The sequence below is a fragment of the Rattus rattus genome, chromosome X, assembly GCF_011064425.1.
Source record: "Rattus rattus isolate New Zealand chromosome X, Rrattus_CSIRO_v1, whole genome shotgun sequence".
Taxonomy (NCBI): domain Eukaryota; kingdom Metazoa; phylum Chordata; class Mammalia; order Rodentia; family Muridae; genus Rattus; species Rattus rattus.
In genome coordinates, this window is record NC_046172.1 from 1990846 (window position 1) to 2005105 (window position 14260).

General features: G+C 41.2%; 1 protein-coding gene across 1 annotated transcript in view; it reads left to right on the top strand.

Annotated features, from left to right (window-relative positions):
- Positions 1–14260, top strand: part of Dipk2b (divergent protein kinase domain 2B) — a 58853-nt gene that overhangs the window by 5114 nt on the left and 39479 nt on the right. Inside the window, exons 2-3 of the mRNA XM_032890176.1 lie at positions 1643–1928; positions 11360–11624. Coding sequence (XP_032746067.1) covers positions 1643–1928; positions 11360–11624 — 551 coding nt within the window. The remainder of the gene's footprint in view (positions 1–1642; positions 1929–11359; positions 11625–14260) is intronic.

Here is a 14260-nt window from a genome sequence, read left to right on the forward strand (position 1 = left end):
TCTATTCCTCTCTCATGGTGGAAGCCCCCTTTGCGCCGCCCGGCGCACTCTATTTATCCCCCGTGTGCGCACCCACACCTGATTGGTTGCTTACTCATGACCTCATCAGGTACGCCCCGGAAATGGGCAAAGACCTGGCATGAAGGCACTCTTGCACATGCGCACACAGTTAATCTCCCCATAGGGAGCCGGCTTGCGCAGTAAAGGCTAGCGCCATCTTGACTGACCTGGCCTTCCACGTGGGGCGCAGTGGAAGCCAGCGCCATCTAGTGGTGGCGAATGTTATTGCGGCCCTCTACAGCGTATACTGTATGTGTGTGTTAGGTTCTGTATATATATGTAGGTATGTGTGATAGATTGTATGTATGTATGTATGCATGTATGTATGTATGTGTGTTATGGGGTTTATGTTATGAAGTATAAGTGCTGTGAGAGGTTTGTGTGATGTGGGATGGTATTCATGCATGATGTGGATGGTATGCATGTTTATATCTTCATGTACGTGTCTTGTGGAGGGTTGTAATAGGAGTGTAGTGTGTGTGTGTATTTGTGTGTGTGTGTTAAACTCTGTGTATTTATGTGTATATTATGGAATTTGTATTTTGAAGTGTTATGTGTGTGTTGTGGGGTGCATGTGTTTATGGTGTGAGGTTTGTGTGTTTCTGGTGTGATGTGTATAGTATGTCTTGTGTGTCAGTGTTTGACTATGTATATGTGTATGTGATTGTTAGTGTGTGTGTTATAGGGTTTATGTTGTGAAGTGTATGTGCTGTAGATGTATGTGTGTTAGACTGTGTATATGTGTGTGTATGGTAGAGTATGCATGCGTTCGGCTGTGTGCACTGTATAATTCTGTTATTTGTGTATATATGTGTTATGTGTATATATATATATATATGTGTGTGTGTGTGTGATATGAGATATGTGTGAGATGTGGGTGTTACATGTTGTGTTGTGGAGCTCTTGGATAAGGGATGTGCAGGTGTGTGTTTGGGTGTTTATGTGTACATGTGTTGTGTGGTTTCATTTTGTGAGGATATGTACATATGTAGAGTGCATATATTTGATGAGAGATATTTGCATATGATACATGATGGGGTGGGGTGAGATGGTATGCTGTAGAAGGTGTGCAAGTGTTGAGTGTGTGTGTGTATGTATGTATATTATATATGTATGTATGTATGTATGTATGTATGTATGCAAGCATGTATGTATGTGTGTGTGTTCCACAGGGACAGATGTACCCAGAATGAAAACAGTGGAGGGTGGAGGCCTTCAGGTTTCTTTGAAACTCCCAGGTGGAACCTAGGTTCAACACACATCCTGCTGCATGGACCTTTCCTGCCCAGCTGGGATATCCTGTGTTTGTCGAAAGGACTTCACAGGGAAGCCATAACCATTGTCCTTCCCGAATTTGCCAGTGAGCCACTCCCCAGACTGAGGCAGCCGCCCCAAGCAGAGGAAGAGTGACTTTGGAAATGTGTTATCAGCATCCTCCATGGACTTCCTTACCTCCTGCCCAGCCTCATTAGCTGCTAGCTCTTTAGCATCCTCAGACAGAAACCTCAGAGGTTTGAACAGGGCAGCAACTGAAACCAGCTGTTTTGGCAGCTTCCCTTCATCAGGCCTAACCTCTGTGCAGCTCTTAGTTGCACCGCTGGACTACCAAGGCTGCAGAGCAAAGCACAGAATGGAGTTCGGGGCGACCAGGCTGCAGCTACCGCCTTCCATCAACGCTGGCCAGCATGGATACTGCTGTGGGTCTCAACCCTGAGCTGTTCTTTCTCCTTGCCAGCTTCTCTCCCTCCTTCTCTGGTACCCCGAGTCAGAAGCAGCTACACTCTGGGAAAGACATTCCTCGGTCTTGATAAATGCAATGCCTGCATCGGGACATCCATTTGTAAGAAGTTCTTTAAAGAAGAAATAAGGTCAGAATCGCCACCAAAAAAAACTTCGAAAGGCAAATTGAGCTTCTCTTAGTGTGAGGATGTCTAGTTTGTGGGTGGGAGCTGAGAGAAAGGCATGTAATAGTCGAAATGGGTTAATATAGGAGGGCAAGGGTAGAAACCAAATTGCCACCCTAAATGCTAAATTCAAATGTTCCTTTTGAAACTAACTGAACATTCTTTTCGATGACTGTAGTTGCCTAGGACTGGTGAGTTTTCCCATTCATTTCTCATAATGGGAGGAATGAAATATATAGAAAGCTACTATGTGGCAGACATTTTAAACTAGTCCAAGTGTTGACAGTCTGCACTCATTATTCAGACAGTAAGCAAACAAGGTGGATTAAGGGCTTTGCCCAAGGCAGACCCGGAATACAAACAAGGTCAATTTGCTCCAACATTTCAGAGCTTGTTCTCTGTTGTGTGATACTGATCTGAGGAAAAAATAGAGTTTAATTCACTGCAATGCACGTTGCTCTCACAAAGAAAAAGAAAGAAAGAAAGGAAAGGAAAGAAAGAAAGAAAGAAAGAAAGAAAGAAAGAAAGAAAGAAAGAAAGAAAGAAAGGTGGCCTATGAACACAGTCATGGAGCATTCAGCAAACCTAAGAACCTTGTTCTTAGATTAAGCAGGGACCAAATGGGAACAGCCACCACAATTCTGTTCTTACCTTCTAGGTGGTCAGACAAAAAAGGACAAAATTACAAATAATTGTGAGCTTTAGTCTGATGCATACTTGAGTACAGGGTCCCACAGACAGGAAACACCGGTTCCAGAGAGGGCTTTTCTGGGGACAGGATTTCTTCTGAACAAGGATGTACAGAATGAACTGAAATTTTTTGGAAGGGAAAGGATTAAAGCAGAAGCATCTTAAGCAAAGGCAGCAGCATGGGAGGACGTGAAAGGTGCTGGTGGCTGAGACCCTAGGTGTAGGTTGCTATGGACAGAGAAGCCTGGAGGGACTTAGGAGGCATAGGCTCTTGAATGCTGGGCTAAGTAATCCGGAACTTAGCCTGTAATCTAGTGATTCCCAGTTTTTCTTTTCAGCAGTGAAGACCTTTGAACTTTACTGTTTCTCCTCCTCCACCAAAACTAACCTATATGCCTAATCTGTGACCAAAGAACAAATGGAAAAACATTCAATTTATTCAAAATGCTAAAGAAACAAATGGAAAAGAAACACAATCAAAATTTGAGCTATTCTATTTTTTTTTTTTCTTTTCTTTTTTTTTTTTTTTTTTTTTTGTGCTCTCGATTGTGCAAAATGATGGACTTCTCTATGACAATTTTATGCATATATTATGTTGCCTTAATGGTATTTATCTTATTTTTTCCTGTTCCCCTTTTCCCAATACCCTTTCTTTCCTTAACTAGTCCCTGTTTATTTTCATTTCATATATTTAAAAAAATTTATATTCCACATATGAGAAAAATGTGATTTTTGTTTTTCTGAGTCTACCTCATTTCATCTGATATAATGATCTTCAATTCCATCCATTTTCCTCAAATATGACATACTTTTGTCATTCTGTATGGCTGAATAAAACTCAATTTGTGTGTGTGTGTGTGTGTGTGTGTGTGTGTGTGTGTGTCACAGAAAATGTTACACTTCATTTCATTTTATTTTACTTTATTTTATTTTGTTTCATTTGCATGGGTGTTTTGCCTGCATGTGTGTCTGTGCATGAAATGCATGGCTAATCTTGAGGAAACCAAAAGATTGTGTCAAATCTAACCTTGGGACTAGAGCTAAAGGCAGTGTGAGCCACCATTTGGGTTCTGAGAATCCAACCTGGGTCCTCTGGAAGAGTGCTCTTAACCAGTGAGCTCTCTTTCTAGATCTATTAAAATGTTTTCTAAGGTTTTTAGATGTTTAATGGAGTTTACACGGACATTTAGTATTAAGCATGTTTGGTTTCTGTTTGTTCTTCCTGTGATGTGTAGAAAAACCTCAGGCAGGACTCTTCAAATACTAGCCAAGTGTTCTACCATTGAGCTACATCTCCAGTCCTCTCTAGCAAGCCTTTCATAAACTTTTTGTGAAGGTTGCAAAATTGAAGGATCCCTAATTAAGGCTAGTCTTTTGCAGACAATAGGGAAGCTGTTAAGCTGAGAGATAAAACCTGTGTTTCAGGGGGATCTTATAGAAAACTGTAAGTAGGGTGGCCTGGGGTTATCTCAGGGACTAAAGAACCAGAAGAGAGATTACTTCTGACAAAGGAGGGCAGAAAGGATACTCCTGGATTCAGCTCCGTGTTTACTTTGTTGACTGACACAATGTGAAAGGAAGTAATAGAAATATGGAGATGTTTCATTTGAACTCAGGGCTTCCCACCTAAGAAGTGGGATCCAGAGAACTGAGAATATAGTGAAGTGCTGATTTTTCAGAAAGCAGTGATCAGGATATGGATGTACTTTAAGCTGGGAGAGAAAGAAAGATTCCACTAAAGAGTTCTAGGCTCTGATCTCCTTCATCAGCTTCAAGTTGTCCTTGCAACACTGTTTCATAAGAGTTCAAGATACCCCATGTGCACCTGAAGAGGAAGTATGTAGGAAAACATGACAGGGCAGGTTCATGGCGTCACAGCAAGGTATGTTGAGAATGCTTAAGTGCAACTTCGAGAGGCAGAGAGGCTCTGTGGGCATGGACCTGTTTCTCATCTTTCTTGCTACCTTATAAATAATTTTCTTTTATTATAAGCATAGTAGTCATTTATTTTAGGAATACTGATTAAGAAAATTTCAAAATAAAAATCATATAGAACTCATTCTGAAGTGGGCTAGAGAGATGAATGTGTAAACTGCGTGCTATGAACGTGGATCCCCAGGACCCACATCAAAAATAAACATGGCTACGAAGGCTTGTAACTCAAGAACTGGGAAGGAGAAGTAGATGGATCTCCAGAGACCCTGTTCAAACAAACAAGCAAGCGAACAAACAAACATAATCTTAGTGTTGGGAAGGCAGAGAAGGGCAGGATCCTGCAGTTCATTGACCAGTCAGGCTAGCTGAACCAGAGAGCTCCAGGTCCTGTGAGAGAACTTGTCTCAAAAAATAAAATGGGAGCCTCATTCCAGCCCATGTGTGTTCTTTTGTTGGTGGTTCAATCTCTGAGAGCTCCCAGGGGTCCAGGTTAGTTGATTTTGTTGGTTTTCCTGTGGGGTTCCCTATCCAATGTTTAGCTGTGGGTATCTACATCTGTTTCAGTCCTCTGATAGGCAGAGCCTCTTAGAGGACAGTTATGCTAGACTACTGACTGGAAGCATAAGAGGGTATCAGTAGTGTCAGGGCTTGGTGCTTGCCCATGGGTTGGGTTTTGAGTTGGGCCAGTTATTGGTTGATCATTCCTTCAGTCTCTGCTCCATCTCTGCATTTCTTTTAGACAGGACAAATTCGTTAGGTCCTGTCTTTGTTAGGTGGGTTGATTTCCCTATCCCTCCATTGAAGGGAGGTCCTACCTACAGAAGGACCTTCTGCTTCCATGTCCCCACTGTTAGGCATCTTGGCTAAGTATATTCATCCAAATATACCATTCTTAAGAGTTTGTCACAGGGAATTAATAAGGGAGATGCACAGAATCTTACTGCAGGAATGTTTGACACATCACTGTTTATATTGAAAAGTGAAAAATGTTTGTTTTGTCTCAAGATAGAGGGTTAGTTAAGTATATTATAGCTGGTTGATGTAACTGAATATCATGAAGCCATTAAAATCAGATTTTTGGAAAAGAATATTTAATAATGAGAACAAGTATTCTTTATATACTGCTAAAGTCCTTAAAGTGTATATAAGAATGACTGGATCTTTGCGCAGGTTCACATGTGCACACATATGCTTTGTGTGTGTGACTTTATGGACATGAGAATTTGAATGCAAATGCTCTGGTTTGTATGTGTGAGTGAAGGCCAGAGGTTGATGTCAGGTATCTTTCTCAGGTGCTCCTTATTTATTTATTTATTTATTTATTTATTTATTTATTTATTTAAAGCCCAAATGCTGCCCCTCCCACCTTGGGGCATCAAGTCTTTAGAGGATTAGGCACATCTCCCATGGAATCCAGATAAGGCAGCCCTCTGCTGGATATGTGCCTAGGGGCCTCAAACCAGTCCCTGTATGGTTGGTAGTTCAATTTCTGGAAGCTCCCAGGGGTCCAGTTTATTTGACACTTTTAGTCTTCCATCGCCTTCAGAGCCTTCAGTCCTTCCCCAACTCTTCCATAGGGGTCCTTGACCTGCAACCTCTGTCCATGTTCTAGCTATATTTCATTTGCCTCCAGCAGTTGCTAGCTAGAGCCTCTCAAAGTGAAGCCATGCTAGGGCTCCTGTCAAAAGTGCACACAAAATGGCATCAGCATAGTGTCAGGGTTTGTGTTTGTCCATGGATGGATCCCAAGTTGGTCAGTCCCCTTCATTCAGTCTTCTGCTCCATTTTTGTCCCTGCATCTCCTTTACACAGGACCAAAACTTTGTGTCACAAGTTTTGTATGTGGGTGAGTGTCCTTATTCCTCCACTCTGGAGTCTGGCTGACTACCAGAGGTGGTCTGTTAATTCAGGTTCCTCTCCATTGTTGGGACATTTTAGCCAAGGTCACCACATTTACTCCTGGGCCTCTTTCCTTTCCAGGTCTCTCCTATTTTAGAGGTTCTGCCTGTCTCCCACCTCACCAATGGCAGTTGCATATTTCTGTTCATTCTCCTGTCCTCTGGGCCTCTCTCCTGTCTCTCTCCATACCTGATCCTGTCACTCTACTTCCCTTCCCCCCTCCCACTCATGTCCCTCCCTCCCTCTGCCTCCTGTGATTTTGTTTTCCATTCTAAGTGGGATTCGAGCACCTGCACTTGGGCCTTCCTTCTTGTTTCCCTTCTTTGGGTCTGTGGGATGTACCATGATATTCTGTACATTTTGGCTAATATACAGTTATTAGTGAGTGCATAGAATGACTGCTCTTTTGGACCTGGGTTTCCTCACTCAGGATATTGGTGTTTTACCTGCATGTATGTATGTATAAAGGTGTGGGGTCCTCTGGAACTGAAGTTAGACAGTTGTGACCTGCTATGTGGGTGCTGGGGGTTGAACCCAAGTCCTCTGGAAGAGCCCATAGTGCTCCTAAGCACTGATCCATCTCTCCAGCACCCAATCACTTGAGTTTTCTATCTTAGACATTCTTGTTGGTGTAACGACCTCAGGGTCGTTTTGCTTTGCATTTCCCTGATGAATAAAGATGTTAGACATTTTGTTAAGTGCTTCTCAGTCATTTGAGATTCCTCTATTGAGATTTCTCTGTTTAGCTCTGTACATTAAGAAAACAAAAAACAAACAAACAAAAACAGGACATTGATGGAGGCAGAGTTTATTGTACCCTATAGATTGAGAGCAATCCAGTCCATCATAGCAGGGAAGGTTTGCCAGGGAAGACTTGGCAGCTCTGTGGCCACCGGAGGGAGCAGCAGCTGGCTGTATAGCATTGGCAGTCAGGAAATAGAATGAGGGGTATGCTGGTGTTCAGTTGGCTTTCTCCTTTTTTCTCTTTTTACTTAGTCCAGAGCCCTAGTACATGGAATAGTGCCACTCACATTCAGGATGAGTCTTTCTGCCTCTGTCCAACCTTTCTAGAAACCCCCTAAAAGGCACATCCAAGAGGCCTCAGGTAATTGAGAATCCATTTAAGTTCACAGTGAAATTTAACTCTTACCAAAGCAGGCAGTAATTATTGCTTTAATTCAGAACCTAACCCCAATTCATTCAGAAGCCTGGGCAGTTCTAGTACCTACATAATCTGTCATTCATCAACTTTTCCCTGTGCCCATTCATCTACTGTTCAACTGCTCACTCATCCAGACAGTCTTTCATGCATTCTTCCACCCCAACCATCATTTTACCCATTCTATGATCCTATTCTTTGAACATCTCTTCACATATGCATCTTACATCTAAATATTCACCATGGCCCATCTACACATCGAAACATTCATTCATCCAACCACAAGATATTGAGTATTATCTTAGTAAGAAGCTCTCTGCTAAACTCTTGAGTTATAAAGTTGAAAGAAGAAACTGTTCCTTTCCCTGGAGGACCTTATTATTGAGAAAACAAGGGAGTAAATTCATGGCTAAAGCACAATATATAAAATGGTCATTGCAGAGGGTCATGGGACCACGTAGAAAGAAAGCTATCTCAAAGAAGAGTAAAATGAATGAAGATCAGAAGGAGCATTACTTGTCTGGGGTTTAAAAGGTTAAGTAGGTATTATCCAGATAAGAAAGAAGAAGATTGTTTCCGAGAAAGGGAAGGGCATGTCAGGGGCTTGAAAGGATACAATTATCTAAGAGTAGCCAGCAGTTTAGTGAGAACAACCCAAGCTTATAAGGAGAATAAACAGCAGGTGATGAGCCTTTCAAGAGCATTGTGGACTGTGCTAATAACAATGACTGTATCCTGAGAGTTTTAGAAAGAAGACTGATGATTTTTGGGTTCAGTATAGAGCTGAGGGATTAAAAGAGAAAAGAGAAAAGAAATACTTGAGGTATGTTTGAACACAGTAGAAGAGAAAATTTCATTCTAATTCTAGTATAGTCTCTCCAATTCCCACCATTACTACCAAACACCTAATTGTCCTACTCACCTTAATATTTCTCCCAGTTCTGAGGAGGTATAGTCCTGTTAGTCTACCTTTCACGGAGTAAGAAATTCAACCAATCTCACTTCAATCATGCCCGTGACCTCAATTCAAAAGAAAATCCAATGTTGCCTGTTGTTTTCGGGGTTGATTTTTGTTTTTTGTTTTTGTTTGTTTTCATTTTTGTTTGTTTCATTTGTTTTCTTTTTGATATTCTAAACTCAGGATTATAGACATTTTAGTAAATGAAGATCAGGGTCCATGTTTTCATTCTTCTAGTTAGTGAAGTAGGCAGACACTGACACTGGGAGATACCCATTTCCCCTTTGCAGTAGTAAATGTCACACGATTTTGAATGGGGGAGAACCTGTCTGTTTTTCTGTCAAATTCAGTAGGGAATTCCCTTAACCATCGCTGAACCTACAGATCACCTACCAAAACATGTTGTCATCACATCAGAATCTCCTCAGAAAATGACAACAGAAAAAAAGGATGATGACCTTGTCCCACAGAGTAGGAAATTTCTTTCCATTCAACTCTACAAGTTAGTTGAGTGGAAGCCCTGGGAGTTATGTCCCTTTATCACTAACTTTCTTTGATTCTTCAGACAAGTCACATATACTCTGTCTTCCCCTTTTTTGTCCCCAAAACAAGATGCACAAGGACATCCCCAAAACAAGGGCACAATGTCAGAATATGCTTTCAGGATTTGTCAGTTCTAGCCTTTAATAGTATTATTGAACTTCTCTCTCTCTCTTTTTTTTTTTTTTTTTTTTGAGCTGGGGACCTAACTTAGGGCCTTGTGCTTGCAAGGTGTTATTGTACCACTGAGCTAAACCCCAACCCTATTGAACTGCTTTTCTCTTGCTAGAGCTAATTCTGTAAAAATGGACTCTTATGAATAAACATTAGAGAAAGAGTGAAGGTTTCAAGCTTTGCACCGTGAATGCCATTTTTTCCAATTCCCTGATCAAATGTCTTGGAAAAATGATTGTAGTCATTCCATGTTCTTAGGGTCTTCATCTTAGCAATTCATAATCTATCAACCTCATAGGTATATTGAAAGGATTTTGTGCTGAAGAGGTAGCTCGGTAGTAGAACATTTGCCTAATGTGTTTGTTGACCTGGGTACAATTTTTAATATCACTCACAAAGATTAAACAGATTAATTATACACAAAGCATTTAAGAAGGAAGTTGACATACTTAAAGATTTTTCAAGTGTATGTTACTATTATTATCACCTCACTGTAAATCTGAAGTTCCAGGAGCTTTGTAGGTTTGGTACTTCATGACTAAGAGAAGCTACTGGAAGCAGGACTACCTCAGGGCCCTGAGCCCTTTCTAGTCCTTCTTAGAAGGGAAAATGAGTCCCCACAGTTGTCCTGAACCTTCTGGTAATGCTGACTTTTTTGAGCTTTTTTCAAGTTCATCTTCAATATTCCTATGGCAAGGTTCTTGAGAAGAACCCCTTGTGCTTGCAACCATTGCAATTTGCACCATTGCACTGCAGAAGTATCTTGCTGACAGCATTTACCAACTGTGAGAGGCTGGAGCTCTAATATGAAAGAGCCTCAGAGACCTGAATGTTCCAGCTCTTGTCCCTTGTTGACCTTTTGCCCTTAATTTTGTCTGTGGCTTGCCTTACTATCAAAATACTAGGAATTAACTGGTAGTGTGATTCAGTTGTAGTACATTTTGGTAGCATACACAAGGCCCTGAGCTTCATCCACAGTACTACAAATAACAAACATATAATCAGTGGAAAACATGTAATCTCTAAGCAAAGCTGAATTATGAGTAAGCAAATGAAACAATATACAGTTTGGGGTTCATCAAAATTCTAATTCATTGAAAATATACTAGTCAAAACTCATTAGCAGGTGCTGCTCAGTCATTTAATAGTGTTTAATGACAAGAATGTAAAAATCTCCTTTAAGTTCAGTATTTGATGTAGTCTGATTTTCACTTGCAATATGACCTTCCGTTAATAATAATAAAGGCAAACTTTTCTGAGTAATTTTTTCACACATAAATCAAAAGCAGATTCAACATTCTTCCCTGATGGAAATGTCAGCACACAGCTGGAGATGTGACTCTTTAGAAAGGGTAGCCAGAGTCTAGAAATCATAAGATGATATTAGACCAGTGCCTTTCTGAGGAGGATTAAAAGCTGCCAAACCACAGTGTACAATCACACCTGCTGGAACTAGATGGTCAAATTTAATGTGGAAATGAATCAGACATGGCCCTGAAATTTGCTTTGTGTTGAGGACAAATCAATGTTGGTGGTGCTTCTTGGTTAGATATGTGTATTGTGGTCTTCAAGGTCAAGCCAAAACTCTTAGAGAAAATTGCTTTTCAAGACCAAGCATTGGTCAAATATGAGTGGTAAGACAAATAAGAGTACATTAAGCAAAATACTTGGGGATTTATGACCCTGACTGTCAACATTGTGTTGTATTTTGAACAAGACACTTAAGCTCTATTTGCTTCTGTTTCCATACCTGTAAGGCAAGAGTGGAGTATAAAAAGAACCAAAAGCATAAAGCTATTATCTTTAAATGAAGTTGATGTTCAAAGAGCCACAGTTGGCCCTTCTGTATGTTGGAGGTCCTGATAGTTTCCGAGTGACTTCTTTTCACATCTTATGTTTGGCCAAATACAGATAATCCTTTTGTAAAAGGAGTTTAGAATAAATCAAAGGAAGAGAAATGATCAGACAGGCTATTGTCCCATTTTCCTGCTTCTCAGCTCTGCTGACCTCTAACTCATGTTTGTCCTATGCTTCCTGCAGGTTGGACAACTCACTGGTTTCCCACTTGGGACTGCCTTCTCAGGACTTGCTTTCTTATGCTGCAAATTACTCAGATGACTCTAAAACCTGGCGCCCTGTGGAGATTTCTCGACTGGTCAGCAAGTACCAAAGTGAGATCTCTGACAGGAGGATCTGTGCCTCTGCATCAGGACCAAAGACCTGCAGCATTGAGCGCATCCTTCGGAAAACAGGAAGGTTCCAGAAATGGCTGCAGGCCAAGCGCCTCACACCTGACCTGGTGCAGGTGAGTGCGGGCCTTGGGTGGAATGAGGGGTGGCAAGAGACATTCACTCATACATCACACCTTATACCTCAGAACACAGAAGCTCTCAAACTTGTGGTTATCACCCCTTTGGGGGTTGAACGACCCTCCCACAGGAGTCACTTCCAATGATCAGAAAACACCGATATTGGTTTACAATTCATAACAGAAGCAAAAATAAAGTTATGAAGTACCAACAAAAATGATTTTATGGTTGGAGCTTACCATGAGAAACTATATGTATTAAAGGGTCATAGCCTTGGCAAAGTTGAGAACTACTGCTCTAACAAAAAGCAGAAATGTTGGTTTATCTAATGTGTGACAAAACAATTATAAAACAGAGTGGCTTGCGACAAGAAAGGAACTAATCAAAATTGTCTTGTAACGCTCTGTCATATTGTCATCTACCACTCTCTTCTATGTGATCCTCAGTGGTTATTTGATAAATAGTCCCTGGCTGTCATCTTTGAGCTGAAGCTTTGAAACCCTTAGGAGCCCTTACCATACCACTCCTCGGACAGGGTTAAACTTACCTGCAACATTCCCCCTGGGTGCTTTCTCAACCCTCAGGTGAGCTGAGCTGCTCTCTACAGAAGCTCCCACACAAAGGCCAGAAATGGTTGCATGTGACTGTCATCTCAGTAGTCAGAAAGTAAAAGCAGGAGGAGCATGCCACAAAGTTGGAGGCCAGTTTTACCTACATAATGAGACTATAACACACACACACACACACACACACACAACACACAACACACAACACACAACACACACACACCATTGATTCTGTTCTGTTCCTTTAGGAATCCTGACAAGTACATGTGAAAACTGTTCTGAAATCTGGTGTCAGAAAAAGAACGGTCCTGGTCTAAAAGGTACCATGTGACACTGGATAAAGTTGTGGTTTCCAAGGCAGTTCTTTTCCCCTAGCTAACAAGTTCATAGTGAGACACACAGTCCCCCAAGGCAAGACTATTTTCCATCTTGAAACTGAGAAACATTGCAAAAGAAAGAACTTTCTGATATACAAGATGCATTCCAAAGTCTGTGAGGATCTCTGCTATCACACCAGACAGCAGAGTGATGATCCCATTCCAGGGAGCAATGAAAATAGTTCATTCAACACAACTAAGTAGCCAGTGGGTTAAAACTTCAGGAGTCTGAACTCAGGATGTTTATTTAAGACATAGCTAAGCTCAGCAAAATTTGGTGAATAGCTTCCTGGTGATAACTCAGTCCCATGTGCACAAGAAAGCTTAAGACATGACTTCATTTATACTTTTCATAAAGTACATGTGACATCTTCCATAATTATAGGTCCGATAGATTGACAAGCTCTTGAGACAAGCTCATGTCTCTGTAATACAGTAGAAAAGTCACCAGTCTTCTCCCAGCCTTATGGGTGGAAAAGAGGTTATACATTTCTCTCCTTGGAGAGACAGCTGTATGTGTTTAATATTCCTGGTTCCTCTAGTCCTTATCTGTGAACACAAGAACCTTCATGCCTCCCGTAAATTACAGTCATTACAAGGTAGCTAGATCAGTCTTAGGCTCTAGACCAGTGGTTCTCACCCTTCCTAATGCTGCAATACTTTAATGCAGTTCCTCTTGTTGTGATGACCCTCAACCATAAAATTATTTCATTGTTACTTCATAACTGTAAATTTTGCTAGTTATGAACTATAATGTAAATATCTGATATGCAGGATATCCTATATGAGTGTCAACCCAGAAGTTGAAATACACTGCTGTAGACTAAGGTAAACTATTCCCCTTGTGTCCTAGACACTTTCATAATAACAATAGACTGAGAATTATCTTGGAAGTCCTGATAAGTTCAAAGCACATCTGAAGTCACCTGTATTAGTGTATGTGGACATCAAGGTGTAGGCCAGAGACGCATTTTGATGGTTTGAATATGCTTGACCCAATGAGTGGCACTATTTGAAGGTGTGGCCTTGTTGGAGTAGGTATGGCCTTGTTGAAGAAGTGTGTCACTGTGGGTGTTGGGCTTGGAGACTCTCCTCCTAGCTGCCTAGACAACAAGTCTTCTAGTTACCATTGGAACAAGACGTGGAACTCTCAGCTCCTCTACCCCCACATCTGCCTGAATCCTGCTATGCTTTCTGCCTTGATGATAATAGACTAAACTTCAGAACCTGTAAGCTAGCCCCAACTAAATGTCATCCTTCATAAGAGCTCTTGGTCATAGTGTCTCTTCATGGCAATGAAAACCCTAACTAAGACACCCATGGAACATTAAAACTGTGCTTGAATCTCAACTCTATCACTAAAAGCTGAAACAGAGTCCCAGGAAAAATTGAGTGCTTTGGGTTCTCATTCATACATTCAACAAACTACTGTGCTTCAACTGGGATTTGGAGATGAATCACATGTAGTCTACTCTCCCGGGAGCATTGGGCTCCATGATGGAGACAGAAAGCTCACAAACTACCAATTCTTTCATGTTGTAATATCTCTAAGAGGACAAGGGAAAGACTACTGACTTGAGTCTTTCATTCACTGACCAGTGGACTTAAATTTAAGCCTTAGACTTACCTCACTCTGCTTTGACCTTCCTGCTGAAGAATGAAATAGGAACAGGGCTTCTGGATAAGCTC